The sequence below is a fragment of the Rhincodon typus genome, chromosome 2 (genome assembly GCF_021869965.1).
Source record: "Rhincodon typus isolate 14 chromosome 2, sRhiTyp1.1, whole genome shotgun sequence".
Lineage (NCBI taxonomy): Eukaryota > Metazoa > Chordata > Chondrichthyes > Orectolobiformes > Rhincodontidae > Rhincodon > Rhincodon typus.
The window spans coordinates 2,004,993-2,019,948 of NC_063333.1; the positions used below are offsets into that span (position 1 = coordinate 2,004,993).

Sequence of the window (14,956 nt, forward strand, 5' to 3'; positions counted from 1 at the left end):
CCATCACACTCTTGACTTGTACCTTATAGATAACAGACTGGTTTTTGGGAATCAGGAGCTACTCACTGCAGTATTCTTAGCCTCAGTGTTTATGTGGTGAGTTGAGTTTCTGGTTAATGGTAATCTCAGGATAGTTGATAGTGGGGAATTCAGAGATGGTAACACCAGTGAACATCAGTCTCTTATTGAAAATGGTCACTGCCTGATACTTGTGTGGCGCAAACCTTACTTGCCACTTTTCAGCCCAAGCTGAATATCACCTAGGTCTTGTTGTATTTGAATGTGCAGTATCTGAGGAGTTGTGAATGGTACTGAATATTGTGCAGTCATATCCCTATTTCTTACCTTATGATGGTGGGGAGGTCGTTGATGGAGCTGCTGAAGATTGCTGAGCCTAGGACATTACCCTGAGGAACTCTTGCTGATTCATTAAGCTTGTTGAAATCCTACTGAAGCTGCTTTACATCTCACAGCACACAACCACTTAGCTTTATATCATCTACAAATTTGAAAATATGACATTTAGTCCCTATCTCCAAATCATTGCTATAGATTGTGAGCACCTGGATTCCAAGTCATGCTGCTGGTACTACTGTACCAGTCATAGCCCACTGCTGTGAAATGACTCAATTATTGCTTCTTTTCCCACTTTGACCCAAATTCCCAGTTAATTTGTAATGATTGTAACAAGGTAGCCAGCTGGACCTCATAGAATATGAGTTCCCTGATTGCGGCTGTTAATCTGGTCCAATTAGGGCATTGATATTCTTTTAGGTCCAACTGGCTGACCTTGTTAAAATCATTCACTTATTCAGTCTCACTTGGGCAAAGTCTCACTCTAAATATTTGTCCTACACTGACCATTTGCTTTGAACAACCCCATATATAGACAGCTCCGGTGAACTTTTCAATTTGCTGCTACAGTAGTCAACACCTAATTTACGCAAGAAATTTCAGGTATTTGACAGATAACTACCACTTTGAGACAGCTGCCTGTTTAGTAAGATTATTTTAACTTCCTGCGACTCTAGTTCTGATTCTGATTCTTACGCTACAATTAAACTTGCAAACGATTTGCCAGTTGAATTCCCACTTTGACCCAAATTTCCTGATATGCGCACTGTTTCTGTCTTAGTCCAATGTAGTCTATCTAATTCTGACTGTTTGGATTACTCTGACCATTGGCATCAAGGAACCCAAGCAAAACTAGTCTAAATGGGAATCGAGGGGGGAAAAAAAAACTGTCCACTAGTTGAAGTCATACCAGCACATTGGAAGATGGTTGCGGTTGTTAGAGATCCTTTATCTCAACTCCAGGACATCTCTGTAGGAGTTGCTCAAGGTAGTGTCCTCAGCTCAACCAGTTTCATCAATTGTCTTCCATTGATCATAAGGGCAGAAGTGGGGATGTTTGCTTATGATTACTCAAATGTTCAGCATCATTCGTGACTTCTCAGATGCTGAACCAATCATTGCCCAAATGCAGCAAGACCTGCACAATATCCAGGATTGGGCTCACAAGTGGCAGGTAACAACTGTGACATTTAAGTGCCTGGCAATGACCGTCTCCAACAAGAGGGAATCTAACCATCACCTCTTGACATTCCATCACTGCCATCACTGAATCACCCACTGTCAACACTCTAAGGGTGACCATTGAGCAGAAAATTAGCTGGACTAACCATATAAATACTGTGGCTATAACAGCAGGCCAGAGGTCAGGAATCTTGCATAAGTAACTCCCTTCCCAAAGCTTGTCCACCATCTGCAAGGCACAAATCAAGATTGTGACCCTTTACTTGTTCGATTGAGTGTAACACACTGAAGAAACTTGAACCACCTGAATACAGCAGCACACTGGTACACAACCACAAGCATTCACTCCCTTCACCAATTGATGCTCCGTGGCAGCAGTGTGTACCATTTATAAAATGCACCACAGAAACTCTGTAAGGCCAAAGGCTCCTTACTTGTAGAAGGCTACCACCTTCTACAATCTTCTATCATCTAGGAGAACAAGGGAAGCAGGTACATGGGAAAACTATTACTTGTAAGTTACCCACCAAATACCACCATCTTGCCTTTGAAGTATGTCACAGTTCCTTCTGTGTCATTATATCAAGTTCCAGGAATTCTCTCCCTGATGAACTTGTGGGCGTATCTACACCAAATGGGCTGCAACAGTTCAAGAAGGCAGATCACCACCACTTTTTCAGGGGAAACTAGGGATGGCCTCACCAGCGGCACTGACACTGGCATCCCATGAATGAATAAAAAGAAATTAGCGAATAGCTAATTTAAGGATTGAGAATTATTTCCTTCCTGCTGTACAATATTTCTGTGCCATGGTCTACAGAGAGCCTTGCTGAAACCTGTTTAATTTGTTATAGAGTCCGACACCATTTTCCTGCACGTGGCCCATATCCTTCTAAACATTTTCTATCCATGTATTCATCCAAATGCCTTTTAAACTTGTTAATGTACCTGCCTCACCACTTCTGCTGGCAGCTCATTCCATATGTATACCGCCCTTTTTGTAAAAAAGTTGCCCCTCAGATTCCCAATGTATTCTTTCCCCTCTTACCTTAAACTGATACCCTCTAGTCCTCAATTCCCCAACTCTGGGAAAACGACCCGAGTGCATTTGCCCTTTCGATGCCTCTCATGATCTCATACACTTCTATAAGATATCCCCCCCCCCCAGTCTCCTAAACTCTAAAGTAAAAAAGTCCTAGCTTGTCCAACCTCTCACTGTAACTCAGTCCCTTGAATCCTGGCAATATCCTTGTAAGTTTCTTCTGCACTCGTTCCAGTTTAGTAACATCCTTCCTATAGTAACATGACCAAAACTGAACACAATATTCCAAGTACAGCCTCCCCAACATTCTGTAGAACTGCAACATAACTTCCCAACTCCTATACTCAGTGCCCTGACTGATGAAAGCCAGTGTGTCAAAAGGCTTCTTCACTGCACTGTCTACTTGTGACTCCATTTTCAGAGAACCGTATACATGAACTCCAAAGTCCCTCTGTTCCACTACACTCCTTAAGACCCTTACACTTACCATGAAACTCCTACCTGGATTTGACTTTCCAAAATGCAACACCTCAGACTTACCTATATTAAACTCCATTTGCTATTTCTCAGCCTACTTTCCCAGCTGATCAAGATCCTGCTGCAATTTCTGATAACCTTCCTCACTGTCCATGATACCGCCTATTTTAGTGTCATCTGCAAACTTACTAATTATGCCTTGTATATTTTCATCCAAATGAGTGATATAGATAACAAACAGCAATGGGCCCAGCACCAGCCCCTGAGGTACATCACTAGTCATAGGCCTCCAGTCTGACAAGCATCCTTCCACTATTACTCTCTGTTTCCTACCATCAAGCTAATTGTGTATCCAATTTGCCAGCTTCTCCTGATTCCATGCGATCTAACTTTCCAGAGCAGCCTACCATGTGGAACCTTATCAAAGGCCTTACTGAAATCCATATAGACTACGTCCACTGCCCTGGCCTTATCAATCTTCCTGATCACTTCATCCAAGAACTCTAACAAATTTGAAAGGCTTGATCTCCCATGCACGAAGCCACGCTGAATACTCCTAATCAAACCCTGTCTTTCCAAATGCTTGTGTATCTTATGTCTCAGAATCTTCTCAAGTAACTTACCTACCATAGATGTTAGGCTTACTGGTCTATATTTTCTAGGTTTTCCTTTGCAGCCTTTCTTGAATAGAGATGTAACATTCACTACCGTCCAGTTGTCTGAGACCTCACCCGTGGCTAACAATGATGGAAGTATATCAGCCAGGGCCCCCTGCAATTTCTTCTCTTGCCTCTTGCAGGGTTTTTGGATATATCTGGTCAGGACCAGTAGATTTATCCACGTTCACACATTCTAACACTTCCAACACCACCTCTACTATGATATGGACTGTCCCCAAGATATCGTCACTAACTTCCCCAAGATATCGTCACTAACTTCCCCAAGTTCCCAAGTCTTCATGTCTTTCTCCACAGTAAACACAGAGGAGAAATATTTATTGAGGACCTCGTCCATCTCCTGCGGTTCCACACATATACCTCCAAAAGAATGTCCAGGTACAGCGTCGCATCCATTGGATCACTGCTCAATGAGAGTAAAAGTCCCATGTACTTGAGAGCTGAAGCTTACCCAGGTTTTGAACCCACGTGTCATTGCTCGATCATCTCTGCTTTCCTGGATGAATGCTGACAAAACAACACACACGAAACTCAGCAGCAACATGTTGGAGCTTTTGGCATGAAATGTATGGCAAACTCAATTTCTTGTTCTCACCTGTCATATTGTGGTTGTTATAACTCACAAAGAGTGCAGTAAATGCAGCATGGTCAAATGAACACCTTTATCTACAAGGTTCCTTCCATGCTGTTCCAAACTGAACACTGTTCCTCCCTGTCACTGGGTCAATATCCTAGATTCTCCTCCTTAAACCATTAGAAAAATTTCAGAGATTTATTAAATATATACTTTTTTTATGTGGGGAGACTAGAGAAGCTGGGTTTGTTCTTTAAGCAGAGGAGGTTTGTCCCCTTCCCCTGTATTTGAGGTGACATCTTCTCTACAGTCTTTAAGAAGCGTGTGAATGAGCACTTGAAATGGCATAACATTTAAGGCTACAGGCCAAGAGCTGGTAAGTGGGACTAGTGTAAATAGGTCATTGCATATTTGATGGACTGAAGGGCCTCCTCTGCATTGTATAATCCTACGATTCAGTTACAATTTTCTCTTGTAGGTCTTCATGTGACTGAATGGGGACAATTCTCAACCCACAGGTTTTTGAGCAACTGGGGCAAACTGTCACATGGGTTATTGAGATCTAGGGTGCAAAATTTGCTTTGTATGTTTACTATCTCTGCCACCACCCTGCCTTATGGAATTGTGACTCAAAGCACGATGCAACTTGATAGGGAAGTTGTTGCCAATCTGAACGATTGGTGGCAACACTCTCTTGGTCAATAATAGGTGGATTGCAAATAGTAAGGTGCCTGTCACATAGCCTTGCTTGACACTTGTCAATATTTTGAAGGGACTATTTTGACAAAGGGTTTCAGCCTGAAACATGGACTTTCCTGCTCCTTGGATGCTGTCCCACCTGCTGTGCTTTTCCAGCTCCATATTTATTGATTCTAGCTTTCCAGCATCTGCAGTCCTTACTGTCTCCTGCTCAAGATAGTTGCACTCATATGATCGTGAAACAATGATGATGTGGCTGTGATGAAGTTTCTTGGACATCCAAATCCCTACACAGAACTTCACCATTTACTGAGTCAAATGCCTTAGTCAGGTGAATGAATAAAATAAAGAGTTTCTGGTGGTATTGTTGATGTTCTGCTTGGATTTGTCTGGAAACATAATCCATGTCAGATCTTTCTGTGGAAGTTCAAAAGCCACACTGTCTCTGGGATGATTTCCTCAACTACAGGAAACAGGGAATTCAAGAGATATGTCAGGATTTTCCTGATATGTACAAGGAGGAAATACTTCAATAAAAAAGGTTGAGGAAGAAATTATAAAATGAATCAAAATTATGTAAAGTTTTGATAGATAAGGGAACAAGTGTTGCCAGTGGCAGAGGGCACAGATTTAAAATAATTAGCAAAAGAATCATAGAGTTATGGAGCTGTACAATATGGAAACATCCCCTTCAGTCCAACTCATCCATGCCGACCAGACATCCTAAATAAATCTAGTCCCATTTGCCAATATTTGGCCCATATCCTTCCTAACCTTCCTATTCTTATACCCATCCAGATGCCTTTTAAATGTAAATTGTACCAGCTTCCACCACTTCCTCTGGCATCTCATTCCATACACGCACCACCCTCTGTGTGAAGAAGTTGCCCCTAGGTCCCTTTTAAATCTTTTCCCCTCTCACCTGAAACCTATGCCATCTAGTTTTGGACTCCTCCACCCTGGGGAAAAAACCTTGTCTATTCACCTTATCCATGCCCCTCATGATTTTATAAACCTCTATAAGGTCACCCCTCAGCCTCCAACACTCCAGGGAAAATAACCCAGCCTATTCAGCCTCTCCCTATAGAACAAACCCTCCAACCCTGGCAACATCCTTGTAATTCTTTTCTGAACCCTTTTAAGTTTCACAACATCTTTCCTATAGCAGGAAGAACAGGATTGCATGCAAAATTCCAAAAGTGGCCTAGCCAAGGTCCTGTATAGCCACAACATGACCTCCCAACTCCTATACTCAATGCATTGACCAATAAAGGCAAGTATACCAAACATCTTTTTCACTATCCTGTCTGCCTGTGCCTGCACTTTCAAGGAACTATGAATCTGCACTCCAAGGTCTCTTTGTTCAGCAACACTCCCCAGGACCTTACCAATAAGTGTATAAGTCCTGCCCTGATTTGCCTTTTCAAAGTGCAGCATCTCACATTTATCTAAATTAAACTCTATTTGCCACTCGTTGGCCCATTGGCCCATCTGATCAAGATCCCATTGTACTCTGAGCTAACCTTCTTCACTCAGAGGGAAGATGAAGAGGATTTTCTCTACATAACCAATGGATAATTATCTGGAACACATTGTCTGAAAAGATGTTGAAAACCAATTCAAAATAGTAACTTCTAAAAGGAAATTGCAGAAATACTTGAAAAGGAACGGGATAAGGGGACTAAACATCTGGGAGTGGATATAATTAAATAGTTCTTTCAAAGACAAGATGAACTGAACGCCTTCCCTTTGTGCTGTACCTTCTAATGACTTGGGAGCAATGTTACCACACAGTCTGCAACATTTCTGGGAAAAAGCCTGTTGCACCTCAGGGATGGGCAATATAATTGTCAGCCTTGCCAACATCATTTGCAGCATGAGAACAAAAAATAAATTCCACTAGGAAGTTTGAAATGATATACTGTGAAGTTCAGCATATAATTTAGCTTCAAACTACCAGTACATTATAGAAATGGATCTGTAATCCTTCTGTTTACAGTGCTTAAAATACATCACAAAATAGAGACTTGAACACCATTTTTAGTAATTTATGTATGAGTCTGGCTGAGTAGCCTCCGTGCCAACAAACTAACTGTTTATTATTGTTCCGTTCTGCTTTTCATACTGTGAAAGATTGTGTTTCTCCAGACAAGAGCGAGAAAAAGGAGATAATATTGTTAGGTGTTTTGATGTTTTAAAAATCTGACAATGAAGTATTCTATATGCTTTTCTCTAAGTATTGCTTGATCCATCACTCAACACAAGTCAGTGAATATTTATCTGTTACTGATTAGTTTTGTGTGATATTGTCAATGCTAGCCTGACTCTATCATGTCACTATCCCACTGAATACATTTGGGTTATACTCCTTGAGTTAAGATTCTTCACTTCAGTCTTATTAACTTATTCATTCCCTCTTACTTGTTTTTGTTTCTATTTGCAAGTTTGCAGTATTCTTTATAAGTTTACAGAATGAGAATGTGAGTGGATTAATCTGTACTCTGAGATGGCAGACGGGTTAACCTGTACTCATTGGAATTGTGGGTGGTTTAGCCTGTCGGCATTCAGATGACAGGAGTTCAGAGCTGTTCCTTAGGTACATTTGATCATGCAGTCAAGGAACAAGAGTAGGCCAACTGACCCATTGAACCTGCTCCACCATACAATAAGACCATAACTGATCTGATTTTAACTCTACATTCCTGCATATCCCTGATAGCCTTGCATTGCCTTGGTAATCAAGAATCTATTTTCCTCTGCCTTAAAAATATTTAGAAGTTCTACACCCAATGCCTTTAAGGAAGGGAATTCATAACTCTCTGAGAGAAGAAAAGTGTTTCCTCATTTGTGTTTTAAGTGAGTGCTCCCTTATTTCTAAACTATGACCCCAGTTCTACACCTAGCCTGTCTTATCTTTCCTCATACGGCAATCCGCTCATTCCCAGTATTAGTCTTGTAAACTTTCTCTGAACTGCTTCCAACACATTAACATCCTTCTGTAAGTACAGTGACCAGTACTATACACAGTACTCCAGATGCAATCTCACCAATGCCCTGTATAACTGAAGCATAACCTCCCTACTCTTACGTTTAATTCCCCTTGCAATGAAACATGATATTCCAAAAGCTTTCCTGATTATTTGCTGTATGCATACTAATTTGCTGTACCCGCATACTAAGCTGTGGTTTGTGCACCAGGTCATCCAGATCGCTGCATTTCAGAGTTTTGCAACCTCTCACCATTTAGATAATAAGCTCTTGTATTCTTTCTGCCTCTACCAAAATGGACAATTTCACACGTTAGCACATTGTGCTCCATTGTACTTCCAGTAGAGCAACCAAGGAGACTGCCCCGGGCTCTGTACTCTGGAAAGCCCTGTGCTGGAACAATAGGCACCTGGGAGCACAGTGGGATCTGTCATAAGCTCCACGCTGCCCTAGGGACTGCATTGGTTGGATTAATTTGTCGAGTGTGAGATGTTGGTATGGTTTCTGGAGACGTGATTTATTTAATGCCTTCTTACCAATGTCACAAGATGCAGCATCCGTAACTCACAACATACCCAGAATATGGTTATTCACATCTCATCCCAGTTAATGAGCTGCCTCTTTGTTACTCCTCACCATGCCAACCTCACCTGGAGTGCTATTGTCATCAAAAAAGATTATTTGACCATGATCAAATTGTTGACTGTGGGGCTTTACTGTATATACATTAGCTGCCATGTGTCCCTACATTCCAAAAGTGACTGCAATTCAAAAGTATTTAATTTACTTTGTGACATCCTGAGATTGTGAAAGGGACTTCATAAGTATCTCCATCCTCAAAGGGAGGCAATGACCCACCAAGCTGGTTTGTTGTTGTTCCACAGACGTTTCATTACCCTGCTGGGTAACATCGTCGGTGCAGCCTCCGATGAAGCGCTGTTGTGTTTTCCCGCCTGGTATTTAAACTCTGGAGTCTGTTGAGCTGGATTACCTCACTTCCGGTTTTCCTTCGCAATGGAGTGTATATGGGGTCAAGTTCTATGTGTTTGTTGATGGCTTTCTTCATGGAGCACCAGGCTTCTAGGAATTCCCGTGCTTGCCTCTGCTTTGCTTGTCCCAATCAAATACATAGAGCTCGACCCCCATATACGCTCCATTGTGAAGGAAAACCGGAAGTGAGGTAATCCAGCTCAACGGACTCCAGAGTTTAAATACCAGGTGGGAAAGCACAACAGCACTTCATCGAAGGCTGCACTGATGATGTTACCCAGCAGAGTAAAGAGACGTCTGCAGAAAAACAATGAACCAGCTCGGCGAGCCAACCAACCACATCATCCACAACCCGAGCTACAAATCTACTCTAAAACCTTGGAGACAATGGCCTATTGGTATTATTGCTGTACTGTTAACCTAGAGGCCCAGGAAATGTTCTTGGGACCTGGATTCAAATCCCGCTACAGCAGACGGTGAAATTTGAATTCAAATTTTTTTTAAAATCTGGAATTAGTCCATTGGCAATTGTCAGGGAAAAACCCATCTGATTTGCTAATGTCCTTTAGGGAATTAAGACATGTAAGGATATTTTAGAGATAGTAGGAACTGCAGATGCTGGAGAATCTGAGATAACAAGGTGTAGAGCTGGATGAACACAGCAGGTCAAGCAGCATCAGAGGAGCAGGAAAGCTGTCGTTTCGGGCCTAGACCCTTCTTCAGAAATGGGGGGAGGGGAACGAGGTTCTGAAATAAATAGGGAGAGAGGGGGAAGGGGATAGAAGATGGATAAAGGAGAAGATAGGTGGAGAGGAGACAGACAGGTCAAAGAGACAGGGGTGGAGCCAGTAAAGGTGAGTGTAGGTGGGGAGGTAGGGATGAGATAGGTCAGTCCAGGGAGGACAGACAGGTCAAGGGGGCGGGATGAGGCTAGTAGGTAGGAGATGGGGGTGGGGCTTGAGGTGGGAGGAGGGGCTAGGTAGGAGGAAGGACAGGTTAGGGAGGCGGGGACGAGCTGGGCTGGTTTTGGAATGCGGTAGGGGGAGGGGAGATTTTGAAGCTTGTGAAATCCACATTGATACCATTGGGCTACAGGGTTCCCAAGCGAAATATGAGTTGCTGTTCCTGCAACCTTTGGGTGGCATCGTTGTGGCACTGCAGGAGACCCAGGATGGACATGTCGACTGCGGAATGGGAGAGGGAGTTGAAATGGTTCGTGACTGGGAGGTGCAGTTGTTTAGTGCGAACCGAGCGTAGGTGTTCCACAAAGCGGTCCCCAAGCCTCCACTTGGTTTCCTCGTTGTAGAGGAGGCCACAAGGGGAACAGCAGATACAGTATACCACATTAGCAGATGTGCAGGTGAACAGCTGCTTGATGTGGAAGGTCCTCTTGGGACGTGGGATGGGAGTGAGGTAGGAGGTGTAGGGGCAGGTGTAGCACTTCCTGCGGTTGCAGGGAAAATTGCTGGGTGTGGTGGGGCTGGAGGGGAGTGTGGAGCAGACAAGGGAGTCACGGAGAGAGTGGTCCCTCCGGAAAGCAGATAAGGGTGGGGAGGGAAATATGTCTTTGGTGTTGGGTTCGGATTGCAGATGGCAGAAGTGTTGGAGGATGATGCGTTGGATCCGGAGGTTGGTGGGGTGGTACATGAGGACGAGGGGGATTCTGTTTTGGTTGTTATTGCAGGGAGGGGGTGTGAGGGATGAGTTGCAGGAAATGCGGGAGACACAGTCAAGGGCGTTCTCGACCACTGAGGGGGGGAAGTTGCGGTCCTTGAAAAACGAGGACATCTGAGATGTTCGGGAGTGGAATGCCTCATCCTGGGAGCAGATGCGGCGGAGGTGAAAGAGTTGGGAAAAGGGGATGGCATTTTTGCAGGAAGGTGGGTGGGAGGAGGTGTATTCTAGGCAGCTGTGGGAGTCGGTGGGCTTAAAATGGATATCGGTTTTGGTTGCCAGAGAGGTCCAGGAAGGAGAGAGAGGTATCAGAGATGGTCCAGGTGAACTTAAGGTTGGGATGGAAGGTGTTGGTGAATTGGATGAACTGTTCAAGCTCCTTGTGGGAGCACGAGGCGGTGCCGATACAGTCATCAGCGATACAGTAACGGAGGAAGAGGTGGGGGATAGGGCCAGTGCAGCTACAGAAGAGGGATTGTTCCACGTAACCTACAGAGAGGCAGGCATAGCTTGGGCCCATGCGGGTACCCATGGCCACCCCCTTTGTAGGAAGTGGGAGGAATTGAAAGAGAAGTTCTTAAGGGTGAGGACGAGTTCAGTTAAGTGGATGAGGGTGTCAGTGGAGGGGGACTGGTTGGGCCTGTGGGACAGGAAGAAGCGGAGGGCCTTTAGGCCATCTGCATGGGGAATGCAGGTGAATAGGGACTGGACGTCCATGGTAAAGATGAGGTGTTGGGGACCAGGGAATCAGAAGTTTTGGAGGAGGTGGAGGGCGTGGGTGGTGTCACAGACGTAGGTGAGGAGTTGCTGGACCAAGGGGGAGAAAACGGAGTCGAGATAAGTAGAGATAAGTTCAGTGGGGCAGGAGCAGGCGGAGACAATGGGTCAACCAGGGCAGTCAGGTTTGTGGATTTTGGGAAGGAGGTAGAAGCATCCCCTCCCCCTACCGCATCCCAAAACCAGCCCAGCTTGTCCCCGCCTCCCTAACCTGCCCTTCCTCCCACCTATCCCCTCCTCCCACCTCAAGCCCCACCCCATCTCCTACCTACTAACCTCATCCCGCCCCCTTGACCTGTCCGTCCTCCCTGGACTGACCTATTCCCTCCCTAACTCCCCACCCATACTCACCTTTATTGGCTCCATCCCCGCCTCTTTGACCTGTCTGTCTCCTCTCCACCTATCTTCTCCTCTATCCATCTTCTATCCGCCTCCCCCTCTCTCCCTATTTATTTCAGAACCCCCTTCCCCTCCCCCATTTCTGAAGAAGGGTCTAGGCCTGAAACGACAGCTTTCCTGCTCCTCTGATGCTGCTTCACCTGCTGTGTTTATCCAACTGTACACCTTGTTATCTAAGGATATCTTATCTGGTCTAGCCTGAGTGTGACTCCAGATCCACAGCAACGTGGTTGACTCTCAACTGCCCTCTAGACAATTAGGGAAGGGCAATAAATGCTGGCCTAGCCAGCGATGCCCTCATCCCATGAATGAATAAAAACCTCCCTCATGGGTAGTGAGTTCCAGCTCGTTACCACACATTGTGTAAGAAAATTCTTCCTCATAATCCCCCTATATTTTGAGCCCAAAATCTTATATCTGTGTCCCCCGGTCCTTGTACCATTAACTAAAGGAAAAATTTTCCTGCGTTTATCTTGGCCAAGCCTGTGAAAATCTTGTGCACCTCTATCAAATCTTCCGTCAATCTTCTTTGCTCCAAGAAGTCTGCTCCACTCTTTCCAATCTAACCTTGTAACCAAAATCTCCCCATCACTGGAGCCATTTTGGTAAATCACAGCACCATGATGACTTTCGCACCTTTGCTAAAGTGTGGTAACCAGTACTGCATACAGAACTGATGGGTTTGGAGCATCCTGATTTCATGAATGGTGTGTTAGAAATGCCAGTCAGTCTGTTTGTTTGAGCCTGTTTAAACTCTGTTTAACCTGCTGCATTGTTTTTCTCCCTGCTCTTCCTATTCTAGAGTAACACTGTGTAAATACAAGCGGATTGGATGTCCATGGCAGGGGCCATTCCATGAGCTAACTGCTCATGAGGGGGAATGTGGCCACCCCACCAAGACAGGCAATGAGCTGATGGAAATCCTGGACGAAATGGACCAAAACCACAAGAAGGAGATGCAGCTCTACAATAGCATTTTCAACTTACTTAGCTTTGAGAAAATAGGATATACAGGTAAGGTTGGTTTGTGTTTTCATCATACACACCAAACTCATGTTCTGTTTGAAGAAAGGCAGAAATCCTCACTGCATCACCCCCACTACACTGAGCTGTAGAGACCACAAAGTCCTGAGTTCAGTTCCTGCTCCACGCTGATTGTTAATCAGTTCTCAGGAGGGCAGTAGTTGGGTGCCTACTGTCCTCCCTAGCAGGCCCTACTGCAGTATAAGCTCCTGGTTCACTCGGCAATAACCCCCACTCCACCAAGATCAGGCTTGGCTGTGATGCTCCTGCCAGTCATATTGCTGCCTGGGATAATGTGTGACAAATGACCACTCAGAATGAGGCAGATGGAAGAGGGAACGTATTTGGTTATGGTGGACCTAAGAGGAGAAAGGGGAAAGAAATATTGTTCACCCTATGGTTCCAGTACAGAGCCTTGAATGACAGGAGAGCAAGACAACAACAAAAGGCCCATGACACCATGTCTGTCCTGCCCCCTCATTTAATGGCAGTTTATACCAGTTTATCGTTGAATGTGATTCCCTATGGGGGTTGAACTTAAAATCTGATCATCTGAATCTCAGATGTTCCATTCTTGAATTTGGTGGACTGGCATGATCCAGATGTTGACATCACAGCTTTTGGTCTGGTTATGTCCTTTCAATGCATCTAAAAAAAGCACAGGCAGTAGAGAATTCATTAGTCCAAGAGTTGATACAGCAGTGAATATAGTTCTGTCCCAGGTCTGCTGACTGAGGCTCAGTGGCAGACCTTTTGTTTATTGAAACCTAGGTTATTCTTGCATTTTATGTGGATACTTTGAGTTCTTAAGAACAAAATCCATGCAGTGATTTCTGGCAGTGCTGACAGTATGAGTACAACAGGAATAGATGACAGCAAGAACTGGTATTTACACAGTGCCTTTAACACAATAAAATGTGTCAAACTATTTCACAGTAGCATTTTTTAGGCAAAATGTGACACCAAGGTACACAGGAGGTATTAGGACAGGTGACCAAAAGCTAAGTTAAAGAGGTTTTAAGGCATGTTTCGTAGGAAGAGAGAGAGAGAGAGTTAGAGAGATTTAGGCAAGGAATTCCAAAGCATAGGGCCAAGGCAGTGAAAAGCATTACTGTACCACCAACGGTTGAGTGAGGATAACCATGCTGGTATAAAAGGCCAAATTGGAGGACTGCAGATATGTAAGAGGGTTTTAAGATGATATAGACTTGATTGGAAGAGCAATGCCCTGAAGGGATGTGGAAGCAAAGATGAAAATTTTAAATTGTAGCTCACTGTAGGTCAATGGTCACAGAAGTGATGGGTGAATTGAGTTAATAAATGTTAGGATACAGTCAGCAGAGTTTCAGATGAGCTTGAGTTCATTGAGGTTGAAAGGTTGGAGACCAGCCAGGAGTACAGATCAATCATCCAGTGACCTGTTTATAGAAATTACTGGCATCCATCTTCCACGTAACAGATGGAGTAATACAGGATAGTGGAGCTGTAGAATTAAGGATTAAAGCATAGACTGTGATAACATTTGAAAATAAGTGATTGAAGGAAAAAGGGAGTAAATGGTATCAGGAACAAGAAAGGGACATAGACCATTGCTGGTGAGGATAAAAACCAGACATGGACTGATGGGGTCAAACAACCTGTTTCCTGATGTTCTTACTGTGTGTCTAGTGGAGGAAGGTTTTATTTAATGAACTATTCCACTGAATTATAGAATAGAATCATAAAGCACAGAAGGAGTACATTTGAGCCATTATCTCCATGCTCTTTGCAAGAGCAGCTCAGCTAAGCTAAGCGCACTACTGCCATCCTTTTACTGTGATCCTGCTAATTTTCTCTCCTTCTGCTATTTCCTTTTAAAAACCATGTTTGAATCTGTTCAGGCCATGCATTCCAGATCCTAATCACTTCATAAAATACTGCATAAAAGGGTTACTTCTAATGTCTCCATTGCTTCTTTAGTCAGCAATAAAGTTGGCATACTCTAGTTCTCAGAGATAGTAGGAACTGCAGATGCTGGAGAATCCGAGACAACAAGGTGCAGGGCTGGATGAACACAGCAGGCCAAGCAGCATCATAGGAGCAGAGAGGCTCTCTGCTCCT

The 14,956-nt window shown here is 44.1% G+C and overlaps 2 protein-coding genes across 8 annotated transcripts in view; one reads left to right on the forward strand and one right to left on the reverse strand.

Annotated features, from left to right (window-relative positions):
- The window catches only part of LOC109924381, a 236,088-nt gene that overhangs the window by 87,058 nt on the left and 134,074 nt on the right, over positions 1-14,956 (reverse strand). The gene's annotated exons all lie outside the window — the stretch shown is intronic.
- Positions 1-14,956, forward strand: part of cyhr1 (cysteine/histidine-rich 1) — a 100,712-nt gene that overhangs the window by 58,215 nt on the left and 27,541 nt on the right. For all 4 annotated transcript variants that reach the window (XM_048612882.1, XM_048612874.1, XM_020532904.2 and 1 more), the window contains one exon: positions 12,636-12,847. In XM_048612882.1, coding sequence (XP_048468839.1) covers positions 12,636-12,847 — 212 coding nt within the window. The remainder of the gene's footprint in view (positions 1-12,635; positions 12,848-14,956) is intronic.